The sequence below is a fragment of the Neoarius graeffei genome, chromosome 18 (assembly GCF_027579695.1).
Source record: "Neoarius graeffei isolate fNeoGra1 chromosome 18, fNeoGra1.pri, whole genome shotgun sequence".
Classification (NCBI taxonomy): Eukaryota; Metazoa; Chordata; class Actinopteri; order Siluriformes; family Ariidae; genus Neoarius; species Neoarius graeffei.
In genome coordinates, this window is record NC_083586.1 from 65,241,746 (window position 1) to 65,260,642 (window position 18,897).

The 18,897-nt window shown below is 41.9% G+C and overlaps 1 protein-coding gene across 2 annotated transcripts in view; it reads right to left on the minus strand.

Moving 5' to 3' along the window:
- Window positions 1-12,683, minus strand: part of LOC132866463 (CMRF35-like molecule 5) — a 31,874-nt gene extending 19,191 nt beyond the window's left edge. The window contains exons 1-4 of one of the 2 annotated variants that reach the window (XM_060899247.1): window positions 12,515-12,683; window positions 8,944-9,267; window positions 8,626-8,721; window positions 8,496-8,546 (exon numbers count right to left, since the gene is read on the minus strand). In XM_060899247.1, coding sequence (XP_060755230.1) covers window positions 8,496-8,546; window positions 8,626-8,721; window positions 8,944-9,267; window positions 12,515-12,554 — 511 coding nt within the window. In that variant the 5' untranslated portion in view covers window positions 12,555-12,683. The remainder of the gene's footprint in view (window positions 1-8,495; window positions 8,547-8,625; window positions 8,722-8,943; window positions 9,268-12,514) is intronic. The other variant, XM_060899248.1, reaches the window with a different exon arrangement.
- Window positions 12,684-18,897: the final 6,214 nt, after the last annotated feature.

Here is an 18,897-nt window from a genome sequence, read left to right on the forward strand (position 1 = left end):
TGAAGCAACTGACAGCAACAAAGACTGTTTTTTTATTGCTTATGTACGTTTTGACATGACAAACTCCCTGTGTGAGGATCTACTTTTTTGTAAATGTGTCAGAGACCGAGCCACAGCTGAAGAGCTATTCAAAATGCTGGACTGCTTCCTGACTGAGAATGGGCTAAAGTGGGATAACTGCATTGGTGTTTGCAGTGATGGTGCACAGACCATGGCAGGGATGAGAAAAGGACTTCGGGCACTCATCAAGAAGGCCTCACCTAATGCTAAGTGGACACACTGTGTCATACACAGGGAAGCACTGGCATCAAGGCACCTTTCCTCTGAATTAAGTGAGGTTATGACTGACATTTTAGGTGTAGTCAATTTTATAAAGACCAGACCACTAAAGACAAGAGTCTTCTCTGCTATCTGTGAGGAGATGGGAGCTGAACATCAAGCCAGGGGCACTGGGGGGGACTGAGCTGTCAGCAAATGATTCCATTTTATGTGTGTGTGTGTGTATATATATATATATATATATATATATATATATATATATATATATATATATATATATATATATCATCTCATTATCTCTAGCCGCTTTATCCTGTTCTACAGGGTCGCAGGCAAGCTGGAGCCTATCCCAGCTGACTACGGGTGAAAGGCGGGGTACACCCTGGACAAGTCGCCAGGTCATCACAGGGCTTATATATATATATATATATATATATATATATATATACACACACTACCGTTCAAAAGTTTGGGGTCACTCTGAAATGTCCTTATTTTTGAAAGAAAAGCACTGTTCTTTTCAATGAAGATCACTTTAAACTAATCAGAAATCCACTCTATACATTGCTAATGTGGTAAATGACTATTCTAGCTGCAAATGTCTGGTTTTTGGTGCAATATCTCCATAGGTGTATAGAGGCCCATTTCCAGCAACTCTCACTCCAGTGTTCTAATGGTACAATGTGTTTGCTCATTGCCTCAGAAGGCTAATGGATGATTAGAAAACCCTTGTACAATCATGTTAGCACAGCTGAAAACAGTTGAGCTCTTTAGAGAAGCTATAAAACTGACCTTCCTTTGAGCAGATTGAGTTTCTGGAGCATCACATTTGTGGGGTCGATTAAATGCTCAAAATGGCCAGAAAAATGTCTTGACTATATTTTCTATTCATTTTACAACTTATGGTGGGAAATAAAAGTGTGACTTTTCATGGAAAACACAAAATTGTCTGGGTGACCCCGAACTTTTGAACGGTAGTGTGTATACATGTTATTTCACCTCCCTCACTGCCATCACCAGGAACTACCTGCAGGCCAGGACAATGATAACATTTTAACATAGCCTATGGAAATCCAAAGTTTACACATTATCATCACGCACAGAAATTGCAAAACTGCAAAACTAGTTTTAAAACCGCTAAGTTCCAACTGTTAAACATAGCGAGAGGCTGGGCTACGTGTGTGTGTAAAGTGTAAACCAGTGCATCCTGACTTTCTAACTATGCCTGTGTGTTGCGTGAGTGGCAGTCAGTCAACAACTCTTCGCAAAGTTTCCTTATGAAACAATATGCTCACTGAAATTATGGCAGGGAACGCCAGATTAAACATTAAAACTGCCTTCTGAGCGCTGTATCTACAGGCTACCACCGAAAGAAGGAGGCTACCAGAAAGGCATCTCTACTCCGTACGATTTTACTTTCACTACGACATTACTTTGAACAGACTATCAAAAAATTGCAAGGTGATATGATAAAGTAAGGCACAGTTTACTTACAGTCGTTGTTTTTTTTTGAAAAAAAAAACAATGCAATCGTTTTCTGCCTTTTGGCACCCTTCATCATGCCGTGTTGGGGTCTTGAACTAGGAGGAGCTGTCCCCGATATGCCTGTCAAACTTGTTGTGGGTAACCATAGCAACCAAGCTCGAGCTCGCAACCTGTGCAGTCTGCGCAGTTGCAACTATGTATGTACTGCTGTGCACCTCAATAAACCGAATGGTAATTAGTCTTTTGATTTTTCCGTGAGGTTTGCCTTATGCAAAGAAAGACAGCATAGACGTTTTTTCCTCCCTATAAGTGGGGGGGACCGAACGAGGTGAATTTAAATCTGGGTGGGACGAATCCCCCCCGTCCCCCCCTCTATCTGCGCCCATGCATCAAGCTGTGCTGTTTCACAGTTAAGCAAGGTGGCTGTCACAAGGGAAAGTCTTGTCAAATCAAATCAAATCAAGTTTATTTGTACAGCGCTTTTAACAATAAACATTGTCGCAAAGCAGCTTTACAGAATTTGAATGACTTAAAACATGAGCTAATTTCATCCCTAATCTATCCCCAATGAGCAAGCCTGTGGCGACGGTGGCAAGGAAAAACTCCCTCAGACGACATGAGGAAGAAACCTCGAGAGGAACCAGACTCAAAAGGGAACCCATCCTCATTTGGGCAACAACAGACAGCCTGACTATAATATTAACAGTTTTAACAGGTATAACCCTCAACTGTCCTCATGGGGCCGTCCTTCACAGGAGTGGGGCGATAAAACTCTGACCAGACACAGGGCACCAGGATGGATCAAGCAGGTCCGAGGGGCAGAAGAGGCCAGCATCTCAATCCCAGGATCAACATGTAACTCAGAGGGACAGATGGGGGGGGAGAGAAAGAAAACACGTTGTTAGGTATGCCCTAAAAATGACAAGTATTAAATCTGTGTGGTAGGCTCGCAGAGACGAGAGTCTTTACATTAGGCATGACGCACAATGGCATGTTAATATGGTAAAAAATATATCATGACCTGCTCTGGCTGGATGCTTGATTGGGTGATGGGAGCACACTCCTCAGCAATGATGAGATGCAGATGGGACCCTTAGGCCTGGCCAAGACAATTCAGTTACATTTCACCGGGTCTGGGACATGCGACAGAACGTCTGACGGCCGATTCCCTGCAGGCTACGATAGCCAGTCGAGGTCCCCACCGTCTCCACCAAAAGATTTCCTGTTGACTCCATGTAACTCAGAGGGACAGATTTGGGGTGGGGGGGGGGGAAGAGAAAGAAAACACAGGTGGTTAGGTATGCCCAATGTCACCTGAATAAGTAGGAACAGTATACATATTGCACCGAGTACAAGCAGGGACTCCGGCAACTAACTATGACAGCATAACTAAAAGGAGAGAGCCAGAAGGTAACACAGGCATGAGGGAGCCCCGGGACATAAAGCAGCCAGCCACTGCACCGTCAACAAACTCGAGTGAGCAAGCGAGTGGGGACTGACAGCATCCATACATCCCAGTTTACCAAAACACTCTATGTCTGAGGACCCTCCAGATCTACTCCTTTACCTCATAAACACCATTAACAAAAGGCTTGACTAAACAGATATGTTTTCAGCCTAGACTTAAATGCTGAGACTGTGTCTGATTCCCGAACATTACTTGGAAGGCTGTTCCATAACAGTGGGGCTTTGTAAGAAAAGGCTCTGCCCCCTGATGTAGCCTTCACTATACGAGGTACCAGCAGATAGCCTGCACCTTTTGATCTAAGTAGGCGTGGCGGGTCATAGAGGAGCAGAAGTTCACTCAGGTACTGTGGTGCGAGACCATTTAGTGCTTTAAAGGTCAATAGTAGTATTTTATAATCAATACGAAATTTGATTGGGAGCCAATGCAGTGTGGATAAGACAGGCGTGATGTGGTCATATTTTCTAGTTCTAGTAAGGACTCTTGCTGCGGCATTTTGAACTAACTGGAGCTTGTTTATGCACTTATTGGAACATCCAGACAGTAAGGCATTACAATAATCCAACCTGGAGGTAACGAAAGCATGGACTAGTTTTTCTGCATCATGCAATGACATTAAATTTCTTATCTTTGCAATATTTCTGAGATGAAAGAAAGCTATCCGGGTGATGTTATCAATGTGAGTTTCGAATGAAAGACTGGGGTCAATAATCACTCTGAGGTCTTTTACTGCTGCACGTGAAGAAACAGAAAGGCCATCCAGAGTTACTGTGTAATCAGAAAACTTACTTCTAGCTTTATGTGGTCCTAGCACAAGTACTTCAGTCTTGTCAGAGTTAAGCAGAAGGAAATTTATAAGCATCCAGTGTCTAATGTCCTTAACACATTCCTCAATTTTATTAAGCTGGTGTCTCTCATCAGGTTTTGCAGAGACATACAACTGTGTGTCATCAGCATAACAGTGGAAACTAATACAATGTTTATGAATAATATCGCCCAAAGGTAACATATATAGAGAAAAAAGCAGTGGACCCAAGACAGAACCTTGTGGAACACCAAACTTTACCTCGGTACGTCTAGAAATATCACCATTTATATCGACATACTGATAACGATCAGTTAGATAAGACCTGAGCCAGGAGAGGGCCATTCCCTTAACTCCCACAACATTTTCTAGTCTATCCAGAAGAATGGAATGATCAATGGTATCAAATGCTGCACTAAGGTCAAGCAACACAAGTAGCGAGACACAGCCCTGATCAGACGCCAACAGTAGGTCGTTTACTACTTTAACCAGTGCTGTCTCTGTGCTATGATGAGGTCTAAATCCTGACTGATACATTTCATGGATGTTATTCCTATGTAAATATGAGCATAACTGCTGTGCCACAGCTTTTTCAAGGATCTTGGAGATAAAGGGGAGGTTTGATATTGGCCGATAATTGGACAGCTGACAGGGATCAAGGTCAGGTTTTTTAATCAGGGGTTTGATAACTGCTAGTTTAAAGGATTTGGGTACATAGCCAATCATAAGAGAAGAATTTATTATTTTTAGAAGCGGTTCAATTACTTCAGGTATTATCTGTTTGAATAGATGTGTCGGTAAGGGATCTAGTACGCAAGTTGAGGCTTTTGATGTAGAGATTAATGAGAGTAATTCAGTTTCTTTTAGGGGAGTAAAACATTCTAACTGATGATCTGATACAGTTATATTGTTAACTACAAGGTCGCTTTCATTGTCTAACCTTAAATTAGTAGTTTGAATTTTTTGTCGGATATTCTCAATTTTGTCATTAAAAAAATTCATGAAGTCGTTGCTACTACATACTGCAGGTGTGCATGTGTTGATAGTGGACTTATTCCTGGTTAATTTTGCTACAGTATTAAATAGGAATCTAGGATTATTTTTGTTATCTTCTATTAGGGAGGAGAGATATGTTGATCTCGCAGCACTAAGAGCTTTTTTATACTTCAGGAAGCTCTCCTTCCACGCCAATTTGAACACTACCAATTTTGTTTGACGCCATTTACGTTCCAATTTTCGAGTGGTCTGTTTTAATGTGCGAGTGTCATCATTATACCAGGGTGCTAATTTTTTGTCTCTGACCATTTTCCTTTTTAGAGGAGCTACATTATCTAAAGTATGGCGGAATGTTGACTCTAAGCATTCAGTTGCCTGATCGAGTTCTGCAGGGGCTGACAATGCAGGGGCTGACTCGGGTCTTGTCCCGAGTTTTTGAGCTCAGAGGGCAGATAAGAATGTTTTTGGAGCAGGAACACAAGTATGAAGTCGCAGAAAAATTTAGTGATGAGAACTTCCTGGTGAGACTGGCCTACCTGAGTGACATATTTGGAAAGCTAAATGAACTAAATCTACAGCTTCAAGGGAAAAATAAACACCTCCCTCAGGTCACAGACAAGATCAGCTCTTTCACTCGAAAGCTTGCAATGTGGGGCAGGCGACTTGATGAAGGAAATATTGATTCATTCGAGAACCTGCATGAATTTCTTGACACTACTGACTATGATGCCACCTCAGTGATTCCATGTATGAAGCAGCATATCTCATCACTGATGGGATTCTTTAAAAAGTACTTCCCTGAAAACAGTTCCCACTATGACTGGGTGAGAGATCCTTTCAATGCACCAGCTCCAACTGGTTTCAGCTCTCCAGAGGAGGACCAGTTCATTGACATGACATCTGACTCCACATTGAGACTGAGGTTCACATCACAGACACTGAGTGAATTCTGGCTGAGTGTAGAGAGGCAGTATCCACTCTTAGGGCAGAGGGCTATGGGCATTCTTCTTCCCTTTGCAACATCTTATCTTTGTGAGACTGGCTTCTCTGCTGTTGCTGCACTGAAGACCAAGTCCAGGTCCCAGCTAAACACTGAGCAGGAGCTGAGAGTTGCAGTATCCATGCTTCAAACCCCGCTTCGAAAAGCTGTGCACTGCAAAACGTGCTCATTGTAGCCATTAATCCTGACTTCCTCATTTTGATAAAAAAAAAATATCAGCACAAATAGTTTTATTAATTTTTGTTTTGTAGGTTAAAGTGTTTTATATATCGTGCTCCTGAGTTAATGTTGCTGATCAATTTTAATTTATTATTATTTATTGATTTTATTTAACCCTTTGGTGACTGACCCCTTGAAAATGGTTCCTCCAGGAACGATGACATTTCAGTTGTCAAGACAACGGAAAAACTAAAATACAAAAACAGAAAGATACGTCACAATGCTCTTGTGCACAAAACAAAATGCTCTTGTATTTTAGTTTTTCCGTTGTCTTGACAACTGAAACGTCATCATTCCTGGAGGAACCATTTTCAAGGGGTCAGTAACCAAAGGGTTAATTTTATTTTTCAGTATCAAATGGGGCGCGCCCCACTATTTGAAAAGGACCGAATTAGTCTGTTAAAAAATGTTTATAGTTTAAATAAGTTTTTTTTGTTTATTTTGCAAATTGCAAGCACTTTGATGGACTTTAAATATTTTCTGTTACAGACTAAAAAACAATGTTAATAAAGTTATTCTTTGTTGTAAGTTGATCTATATTTCTTTCTTTTTTATTTTTTTGTTTTCTTTAATGTTAATAAGGATACAATGTTTTGCAGAGGTGTACTTATATTATAAGTACACCTAACACCATTGTTATAAGTCTTATAACAATTTTATAGACAAATTATACTATTTATAGTTGCGGCGGAGAGTGGAGGGGCGTGAAATGTTTTCTTCTTCCTGGGGGGGGGGGGCGTAACAGAAAATAATTGAGAAGCACTGGGTTAGGGTCAGCATACCTCCAGAGTCTGTTCCGCCCTTACATGCCAGCCAGTAATTTAATGTCATGCAAACACAGGGGATATACATGTATCATGAACTTTACTTTTAAAAAAGCCAAATCAGCAAGTTCTGTCTGATACAGGCTGGATCGCAAACATTTTAAACACAGTCCAGAATATTTAAACTCACATGTTGGGCTTTTTCTGACTGATGTACTGAAGAAAGTTGAATTGATAAACTGAGTGATCTAGAAATATAAGTCCTTTGCCACCACAGAGATTCTACCTCACAGATCTGGGAGCGACAATCGCTAACACGCAGCAGTGCAGAGATGTTTCTGAGTTTACTGAAGGATAAACATGAGAATATATCCACATTCAAGAGTGCAGCAACATGATTGGAAAATGTAATATCAGGAAGCAGAGTTGGCTGAGTGTGACAGGGTAGCTTCAATGGGTGATGGAAAAGTACTGAGGGGGTAGCCCAATGGAGGACAGGGACACATACGAGCAAAGATAAGTTTCAAAGATTTGCATTGCATTACATTAATGGCATTTAGCAGATGCTCTTATCCACAGCGACATACAACATACCCAGTGGACATACCGAGGGAGCAGTTGAGGGTTGGGCGCCTTGCTCAAGGGCATTTCAGCCATTCCTGCTGGTCTAGGGAATCGAATCACTGACCTTTTGGTCCCAAAGCTGCTTCTCTAACCATTAGGCCATGGCTTCCAATTTCACTGAATTATTTAACTGAACTGCATTTAACTGAAACTAGCCAAAAAAAGTTTCAAATATCTCTGTCAGTTACCAAATTTACCCAGTGATGAAAGAAATAACCGAACTAAAGTGCACAGTGCTGGGTTACATTCACAAGTCAGTGATTTTTTTGTTTGTTTGTTTGTTTGGATGCTACTGAGGCGGAGAACAATGGGGTTCCGTTCAAACAGATTAAACACAGCATATGTAAACGCACCCTGAGTTCATGGTGAATGTTTTCAAACTGGAAACACAGAAGCCACACCTGCCCAGACAAACCACACTGAGGGAAGTGTAAGTGTACCAGCCACTGATTTAAACAGAATTATGTGGAAGCACATGAATCGGTAGGAATGCCTGTGTGACCACAGCTTTAAGTTTCACAAGCAGCTGAAGTGGTTTCAACTTCCTTCAACAGACTGAGCACCAGGACAGAGTTCCTGAGCATGTACAGGCATCGTGCAGTTGTGGAAATTATATTCTCTATTTTATTTTTGTTGCTGCTATGCAATGGTTCAAAGAAAATCCCAAAATGATAGTGGATAAAAGGTTAAAAGTAACTTCCTGTTGACTGCTAAACCAAAAAGCATTGTAATATGCTTAAAACATTTACACTTCCATAGCTGATGTCATCTGTCCTGTGGTGGTTTGATCTGTGTTCTCTCTCTCATGTAGAAGATTTTAAATAAAAGCTCAAATAAAATATTTGATGTTCTACATACCCTGATCTGAGGGAGCGCTCACTGGAGAGTTAGTGTCATTTAATGGATTAGCTGGAATTAAAAAAAAAAAAAAGTGATGAATGGCATGACAGAAATGTAATAAAGAAGAGTTCAGGCAAAAAGTTCATACCTGTTGAATGTGGGATCTCAGCATGGACTGATGGACTCATGGCATGTGTTGAAGTGGAGTGTGTGGACTGGGAGACAGTACTGATGGCAGGATCAGCTGAGAGAATAGAAACAGTCCACTTTTAAATTCCACACAGTTCACATTTTCGAGCTTAAAAATCAATGCATTGAGTCTCAATTATAATCTTTGAGTTTACAAACCTGATAAATGAGACCCGTTCTACACTGTACATGGTGCTTTAATCATCTGCTGCAGTCAATGTTCATCATCAGTGAATTAATGTGTGAGGGTTTTTAGTCTCCTCTGTGTCACACTCACCTGTTTTAACCAGCAGTCGACTCTCTGTGTAAATATCAGCCACTGTCCGCTCTATTGCACACCAGTAAGTGCCTTTATCCTCTGGTCTCAGATCAGTGATGGTGACGGTGAAGATTTTGGCTGTTGTGTTGTCATACAGAGAGAATCTGGGGTCTTTAGCAGGAGATCCAGACTCAACAGGAATGTCTTTATCCCCCAAAATGGGACATTTACCTCTGCAGAGATACTTTTTGTACTCTTCATATCCAGGTTGATAGGGGCATTGAATCTGAACTGATCTTCCTCTGTATCCAGTTATTGTAGTTACAGCATCAGTATCATCAGCTGGAGAATAATATACAGTGGAATGAAATCAGATTCAGGACCACGGTGCAACATACAAAACCAAAATTAAGCTCAGTATCCCAGAATATTAACCCTTTATACCAGTACATTATTAACCCTTTATACCAGTACATTATTAACCCTTTGTACCAGTACACTGGTGTTCCATTCCACCGGCAGAATGGAAATTCATTTCATAAACATTTTTAATCATTATAAGCAAATTAAACAGTTCATCACTACAAGTCTGTTCTAAGATTAGTCAGGAGACTCGTACAGTAGCTTTAATTGTGTAGATTTTCATGTCTGTGTGTGAAGTTGCTGCTGTACAGGGCGATGGGAAATGGGAGGGGTGTGAGCTCACTGCTGGGCAAACAGTTCACATCTCTCCAAAATACACTGGTGTAGAAATTAAATGGAGAGAAGAATTAAAGCTTTTTGAAAGTAAAATACCATAAACAACTTCCACAATCAGTTTATAACATTTAAATCCAAATAACAGATGTTTAGAAATGTTAAAGGCAACCTGTACAGCATTTAAACATGATCGATATCGATAGTACAAGCCTGAATTATGATAATGCATACAAGCACGGCCACCTGATTAGCTATCGTCAGTAGCTTTAAGTTCTCAAAAGTCATTAATCACATCAAGCTTTTTGCACATCGGCAACCAATATGTGACATAAATATGTTGATTAGCCAGGTTATTATTATGTTATAGCCGGGTTCTCGCCTGAACTGATAATCACATCATCAACTTTTCTTTGACTAATCAGACACAAGGTATACCACCACACTTGCTGGAGCATTTGAGGGTTAGGCACCTTACTCAAGGGCACTTGAGCCAGTCCTGCTGGTTCAGGGACTCAAACCAGCAACCTTTTGGTCCGAAATCTGTTTCTCTAACCATTTGGCTATGACTTCCCCTGGCTTAGCCAGGTAGCAGAAGTTAAGTGTAGCTGATGTAAACATTCTTGTTAGCCTGGATTTAGTCAGAAGAAAAAGAGGCATCTTGAAGTCAGTATGGACAGCGGAGAAACTGGATATCTGTACAAAATATAAGGGCATTTTGTACACCATGATTGTGATGACCACTATTTTCATATGAAGATGTGACTTTGTTCAGACCAAGGCTGTGTGCGTGCCCTGCCTCATAGATCTGGAGAAGCTATGGTCTAATAGTTAGAGAAGCAGCTTTGGGATCAAAAGGTTGCTGGTTTGATTCCCTTGACCAGCAGGAATGGCTGAAGTGCCCTTGAACAAAACACCTAACTCCCAACTGCTCCCCAGGATATTCAAGATGTTTATTTGTCACAGACACAGCGGTTTATTATTGGGTAATGAAATTCTTATTTTGCAACTACCCGACTAAAACTATGCTTACTAATATAAAAAGAAATATATATAAAATACGAAATATAAACTATAAAGTGCATATGCAATGCAAAATATAAAAGTAGAATGAAAATAAACGAAAATAAACAATAAAAAAAAATCAAATAATATGCAAACATGGAGGTAGATATAATGTGCAATGTCTGTGCAAAATTGCAAATATAGAGGTAGATGGTGATTATAATTCGTGGTTCAAAAGCCTGATGTCCTGAGGGTAAAAACTGTTTGTCAGTCTACTCGTCCTTGCTTTCACACTCCTGTAGCGTCTGCCAGATGGTAGGAGTGTGAATAATCTGTGTTGTGGGTGTGTTTGGTCCCTGATGATGCTCTGTGCCCTTTTTGTGACCCGGGTGTTGTAAATGTCCTGTAGTGGGTGGAGGAGATTCTGGGTACACTGTACGTTGCTTTGGATAAGAGCATCTGCTAAATGCCACTGAGCAGCTAAGCGAGCTGCTGGATTCCCCCATCTATTTTTAGGAGCATCAAATAAGGAAGGAACCATACTGTAATGCGTTTTGCTGAGGGATACCTTCTGATTGCTGATGGTGCTGGTTTCACTAAAGTATAAATGAGATGAGCAAGTTTGAGAGTTTTTATTTGTGAAATTGCACAATGCTGGATATTTCTAGAAATTGCTATTTTTGAGGTTTTGTGCCATTTCTAGTGGCAGAATGCCAAGGAGAGCAATTTGGTGCCATTTGGAAAGATTTTCTAATATTTCTTGGTGGTTTTTGCTCTTTGGACATGCTCTTTTGTGTCATTTTTAGCAATGCTTGCTCTTTCTAGAAGTTCTCCGCTATTTATTGAGGCTTTGTGTCATTTCTAAAGGCATTGTGTCAATGAGAGAGGTGTGGTGCCATGTGGTGTCATTTGGAGATGTTTTTATCTCTGTTTGGAGATCATCACACATAATTTTAGTGGTTGAAGGTTACTTCTTCAAAGGCTGGATGCTCATGGAGCACTTGGGGCACCTCAGGAGTGGGATTGATACCACCGTTTACTCTGAAGACATAAATGCTTGGATGGGGAAAAGAAAAACAACCTCTTCTGAAACTTTTCTCTGAATATATTGTCCCTAGTAAGCTCGGTAACAACATAAATTCTTATCAAAAACTGCAGATTCTTAAAGCCCTGAGAGAGTGTGTGTGTGTGTGTGTGTGTGTGTGTGTGTGTCATGTGAGCTGTTAACCACAACTGTGGATTGTGAAATGACAAATAAATTCAGTGCTGAACATGGGCGCCCCCTCTGGCAAAAAGGGTTAAATTGTCAACATTGTGATGAGTAAGTGTGTGTGTCTGTGTGTGTGTGTGTACACTGTGGTATAATCTGCAATAACCAATACATGTATTATAAATAACAAACACCGAGAAACTAATAACGGAAATCACACATCATACATCAGAGCTATCTGCTCTCAGCTGTACTCGGAATAAAATACAGAACTCACATTTTGTGCTCAAGAACAGGAACAAGAGAGACGACCTGACAGGCGTCTGCACTGATAAAGCAGTAGCCCTGATCTTTAAACAGATAAAGTGAAGATACTGACTGTTGTTCAGCTAATATACAGATACAAAAACTCTTCAAAGTCAGTTCTGCAGTGAATATAAGTAGAGATAATGTTCCCATGTGCAGGTCACTTGAACACAGACGTTTCCTCATGCAGTCAGTGAACCCGAACCTCCTCTGTGTGCTTTTGAAGATAACCAGGAAGTCCAGCAGCCCTGAGAACTTCACTACTTTAAACCACTGGAAGCGATCGATAAAAGTTCTGAACTAAATGTCCATCAGTGCAAAGCTTTAATGTGACCCTGATACTGCTGATTATTTCAAAGTGCTTTTACTCACCGATCATCAGGCAGAAGGTGAAGATGAGGAGGATCTTCATTCTCAGTCCAGACTCACAAACTCCTGCTCAGAAAATAAAAATAAAAATGTTCTCTCACGCTCCCTCACTGTCTCTGTCTCGGGGACTGTACAGTGTCTTTTTGTGTGGCGCGAGTAGAAAGCAGCATCATGTCCACTTCCACTTTTGAGCTGGTGACGGAAAACCACTCAGGAAGTGCCTGCGTGAAATGTTCAGTACAGTTGCCATAGTAACAGCATGTTGCTCATACTAAGCTAATAAACAGTGGACTTATGTACTGCAATGTAAACTGTAACGCCATCCCTTTATTTCACTCAGTCTGTGGTGAGTTACAGTACATTACAGGGATTTAGCAGACGCTGTTATACAGAGTGACATACAACAAGGGGTTACATGACACAGTGCTCCTGGAGCAGAGAGGGTTAAGGGCCTCGCTCAAGGGCCCAATAGTGGCAGGTTGTCAGTGCTGGGGCTGGAACCAATGACCTTCAAATCAGTTACCCAGATCCTTATCTGTTGAGCCACCTAAGTGACTACCCACAGTACTCTGTTGCATGGGTGTGTTTTGGCTTTTCTCATCTCATTATGTCTCATCTCATCTCATTATCTGTAGCCGCTTTATCCTGTTCTACAGGGTCGCAGGCAAGCTGGAGCCTATCCCAGCTGACTACGGGCGAAAGGCAGGGTACACCCTGGACAAGTCGCCAGGTCATCACAGGGCTGACACAGACACAGACAACCATTCACACCTACGGTCAATTTAGAGTCACCAGTTAACCTAACCTGCATGTCTTTGGACTGTGGGGGAAACCGGAGCACCCGGAGGAAACCCACGCGGACACGGGGAGAACATGCAAACTCCACACAGAAAGGCCCTCGCCGGCCACTGGGCTCAAACCCAGAACCTTCTTGCTGTGAGGCGACAGTGCTAACCACTACACCACCGTGCCACCCATGTTTTGGCTTAAAATGTAATAACATTTAATATTAGTGTTCTGCATATGAGATTTGTTTTAATTTGAGAGAACTCGATGTTCTCCAGGAATAACTGGAGTGTTCGTGAGGCAAAGTGTCTCACCATATAACTTACGTGACTGGCTTCCTTTCACTGTTTAATAATCTTTGACAGAAGCCCCCTACTGCCCTCTAGAGGACAAGTTGTGAAACAGGGACAGATCATGGGTAAACTCTGCAGTGTGCAGTGCAAGAAACAATACAAACATAGTTCATGAGGGGCAGAAAGAGGAAGATTTTGACAGGATTGTAGATGCTTCTGATGATACTCTGAGAAAAACAAAACCCTCCACGTACCCATATGTTCTAAAGTTCTGAGTTCAGCAGCCGATGTGCTTTATATATAACTGTTGTAAATGCAGGAGATTTGTGCTTGAAAGAGTCAACCTGAATTGTCCAGTTTGGCTTTGCAACCCACCACTCAATTTCAGTTTCAGTGTGAATTGTAACACCCAGGTCAGGAACAGCCGGGGACGGACTAATGAATTTCATGAAAATGGGGCGTACATCGGTTTCAGTGCTTTGCTCTTCCAGGCACTTACAAAACCACAAACACACGTTTGTACTTCTATCTTTGTGGGGACTCACTGATATAATACACTCCCTCACCCCTTACTCTAGCCATCCATAATCTGTAACCGCTTATCCTGTGCAGGGTTGCAGGCGAGATGGAGCCTATCCCAGCTGATTATGGGTGAGAGGCAGGGTTCACCCTGGACAAGATTATAGTAGGGCTGACACACAGAGACAAACAACCTGACAAATCAGCTCTATTGTACATGCTCCACAACATCTATTGCCATTTAGACAGGCCCAAACGATATGCTCGGGTTCTCTTTATAGATTTTTCATCTGCATTCAACACAATCAGGCCCCACCTTATGATGGAGAGGCTGTTGCACTTGGGTGTAAATGCGAACATAATAAGATGGGTTGAGTCCTTTCTTACTGAGAGGATACAGTGTGTTAGGGTAAATAAGGTGGTGTCTTCCCCAATCTTAACAAACACTGGGGCTCCACAAGGGAGCGTAATTTCCCCTGTATTGTTCACGCTGTACACAAATGAGTGCCAAAGTAATACAGCCGATCATGTCACAATTAAGTTTGCAGATGATACAGCTATAGTGGGGTTAATACAGAATAACAATGAGACCCAATATAGGGACTGGGTGGACCAGTTTGTAGACTGGTGTAAGTCCAGCTGTCTTCTTCTTAACACAAAAAAAAACAAAGGAACTGATTATTGATTTTAGAACGGGGAACCATACCCACCAGAATACGGTAATAAACGGGGAAGGTATTGAGGTTGTGATGAACTATAAATACTTGGGAACAATAACAGATGATAAATTAACATGGACATGTAATACTGATGCCATCTACAAGAAGGGGATGCAGAGGCTATACTTTATGCGAAAGCTAAGGCAATTTAGAGTTGATGGGGATATGATGCGGCTCTTTTACCATTCTTTTGTTGAGAGCATTTTATGATTCTGTTCTGTGGCCTGGTATTCTTCTCTATCTGTAGCAAACAAAAATAAGCTGCACAGGATAATCAACATGGCCAGCAAGATTGCTTGCCAGCCATTAAGTAGTATGGCCATGACTGTAGAAACAAGGGTGGCAAAAAGGCACATATTATTTGTGATGATGTGTCACACCCCTTACATCGGGCATACGAGTTGTTGCCTTCAGGCAGGAGGTTCAGGCTGCCTTTATTCCAGACAAATAGAGCCCGCAGATCATTTATACCCACTAGTACAGCCCTGTTAAATAAGGACCCAACTGTAAGATTGTACCAGAATAACCCATTGCACTTGGTCTCTGAGTAACTGCACTTTACCATTATATTGTATGTAAGACATGAGGGGGTTTTGTCCTATGTTGTCTTGTATTTTGTCCGGGGGGGGGGGGGGGGGGGGGGGGGGGGTTTTGTATATTGTGTTTCTTTGTGTTTTCGTAACAGTTTGTATCAGACATACTGTAAATGGCACAGAACAATTTTCTGAAAGGACAAATATCCTATCCTATCCTAACAACCATTCACACTCACATTCACACCTACGGTCAATTTAAAGTCACCAGTTAACCTAACCTGCATGTCTTTGGACTGTGGGGGAAACCGGAGCACCCGGAGGAAACCCACGCGGACACGGGGAGAACATGCAAACTCCACACAGAAAGGCCCTCGCCGGCCACTGGGCTCAAACCCAGAACCTTCTTTCTGTGAGGCAACTGTGCTAACCACTACACCACCGTGCCACCACAATTTTTAATCATATTTATTTTTATTTAAAATGACATTAGATTTAAATATAACAAATGTACATCTCACATTTTTTGGGGGGGTACATTTGTCTATTTGTGTTTTTGGTTTTATTTTTGTTGTTGTTTGTATTTCAATTGTGTAAAATACCCTGATGATGTACAAAGTGCTTTTTATTCACAAGCTAACTGTTAAAGTAAATGTCATGAGAAAAGAAAATATAAATTAAAATGTTTTTTTAACAAACCACAAATGATAAGGTTTAAAATAAAAAATGATTTTTTGTACAGCATCCTTACTTGCAGATTTGGCATCAGATGTTGGTAGATTTATCAGAAATGATTTCCAGTTGAAGAAACAGACAGCTGAAGTAACAGAGTTTCATTCAGAAACACACACACAAAAAAACAGTAAACAAGTAATCCACAGGCCAGATAAATGTCTGGTGAGGAAACTATAAACATTTTGACAGTTTTCTTTGGATCAAATTCAGTCCATTTGAATGGTGAACAGTCGTATCAGAACATAACCTGGTAGGCTGAGTCTGATTGCTTATGAGTGAAGGTCAGATCCTGGTAGGCTGAGTCTGATTGCTTATGAGTGAAGGTCAGATCCTGGTAGGCTGAGTCTGATTGCTTATGAGTGAAGGTCAGATCCTGGTAGGCTGAGTCTGATTGCTTATGAGTGAAGGTCAGATCCTGGTAGGCTGAGTCTGATTGCTTATGAGTGAAGGTCAGATCCTGGTAGGCTGAGTCTGATTGCTTATGAGTGAAGGTCAGATCCTGGTAGGCTGAGTCTGATTGCTTATGAGTGAAGGTCAGATCCTGGTAGGCTGAGTCTGATTGCTTATGAGTGAAGGTCAGATCCTGGTAGGCTGAGTCTGATTGCTTATGAGTGAAGGTCAGATCCTGGTAGGCTGAGTCTGATTGCTTATGAGTGAAGGTCAGATCCTGGTAGGCTGAGTCTGATTGCTTATGAGTGAAGGTCAGATCCTGGTAGGCTGAGTCTGATTGCTTATGAGTGAAGGTCAGATCCTGGTAGGCTGAGTCTGATTGCTTATGAGTGAAGGTCAGATCCTGGTAGACTGAGTCTGATTACTTTTGAGTGAAGGTCAGATCCTGGTAGACTGAGTCTGATTACTTATGAGTGAAGGTCAGATCCTGGTAGACTGAATCTGATTGCATATGAGTGAAGGTCAGATCTTGGTAGACTGAGTCTGATTGCCTGGTAGTTGGATCGAGACTCTGATAGACAGATTCAGGTTTGGCATTTTCTCTTGCTTGGAGAGGAAGTACATTTTGGTCATTTTCATGATCTCCATTTGTCTGAAAATGAAAATCAAATCATTAAACTGTTTGTAAGTAAAGTGTTTGTGAAAGTAATACCTGAATCAGATCATTGGCCTGTACCTCTCTGGGAGTTTGTCTCACTGTTTCAGAGCCTGAAGAGAGATGAGAAGGTCATCAATGTTTGATTTAATATAAAGTAAATATACAATGCAAATGGAGTTTTGGGACAGTGATGAGTTTCATACGTTTGATTGTGTACTTCAGCATATTGGGTTTGAAATGAAGCCCTGACATTATCAGAAAGACCATCATCTTTAATTTACAGGTGTGTACAGCTGTACTGGGTGAACCTTTAAATGGTGAATACTTCTAATAATAAGTATAATAAGAAGTAATACTTCTTCATTTGGCCCAGTGATAACCTGGTGACTTGTCCAGGGTGTACCCCGCATTTCGCCCGTAGTCAGCTGGGATAGGCTCCAGCTTGCCTGCGACCCTGTAGAAGGATAAAGCAGCTAGAGATAATGAGATGAGATGAGACTTCTTCATTTGGCCCAGTGATAACCTGGCGACTTGTCCAGGGTGTACCCCGCCTTTCGCCCGTAGTCAGCTGGGATAGGCTCCAGCTTGCCTGCGACCCTGTAGAACAGGATAAAATGGCTAGAGATAATGAGATATGATGAGGCTTCTTCATTTGATGGAAAATCAGTAGCCAATGTGTGTCATTGTCTCAGTTTATAAAGGTATAATCTGTATTAGGGCAGTGGGCATGTGCTGTCCTTGACTGCCATGCAATTGAGTAGTAAAGTGTCTCCTTCCCTCTACTCATTTGGGCTGGTGCCTTGAGCAAGCACAAGCAACCCCTCATTCCCCCGGTCAAGGTTATGACCAAAGATGAGACTTGGCAGACTGCGTGGAGGAGACCACCACCTGGTGGTTCAATGGGTGGGAAGATGGACCCAGCAAAGCGTTTGTGGAGAGCGATCAGGGCACAGTACAACACATACAACACATTTGGCCGTCCACTGCATCCTAACCTCACTGCTGCCGCGCAGATTCTGTCTTGCCCCTGGACTCAGTTAGGTTGGGATGAGAGAGTGAGGCTGATAGCTGTGCAACTCTCCCTCACTTGAATCTAAGTGATGCACAAGTCATGATTTCAAATTCAAATTCAAGTCCAGTGGTGATGAGCATGTGGCAAAGCAGCAGGTGTGGACACACTGGAAGCTGTGGTCATGAACCTGCACACAGGCAGCCCAGGGCATAGGGTCACTCTCTGCTGGAACAAAGCTCAGCTCAATGGCAGAAGGGGCTACAAAAGTGCCCCAAAACATAGCCTGCTTCACCTCACCCTGGCCAGCACACCATGGCTGGCGGGGATCCCACTCAGCAATCAAAATACAACAAGTCAGAGAATGGAAAGGATGATGAAGGTACTCAACATTAGCACGTGGAACATGTGGACTCTACTGGATAACATCAAAGCAGACAGACTGGAGAGAAGAAGTGCACTAATCACCAGGGAACTAGCTTGCTACAATGTAGACATAGCGGCCCTCAGGGAAACATGTCTAGCGGACAAGGGCCAGCTCATCGAATGTGGTGGTGGTTCTATCACCACCCCCACTACAGCATCTACCCATGCATGCCCAACATGTGGACGTACATTTAAAGCCTGGACTGGCCTCATCAGTCATTTCTGAACCCACAACCACCACCCACCAATTTGAAGTTATGGTCATCTTCAACCCCAACGGACAAGCATCATCATCATCATCAGTAAATATAAAAGCAA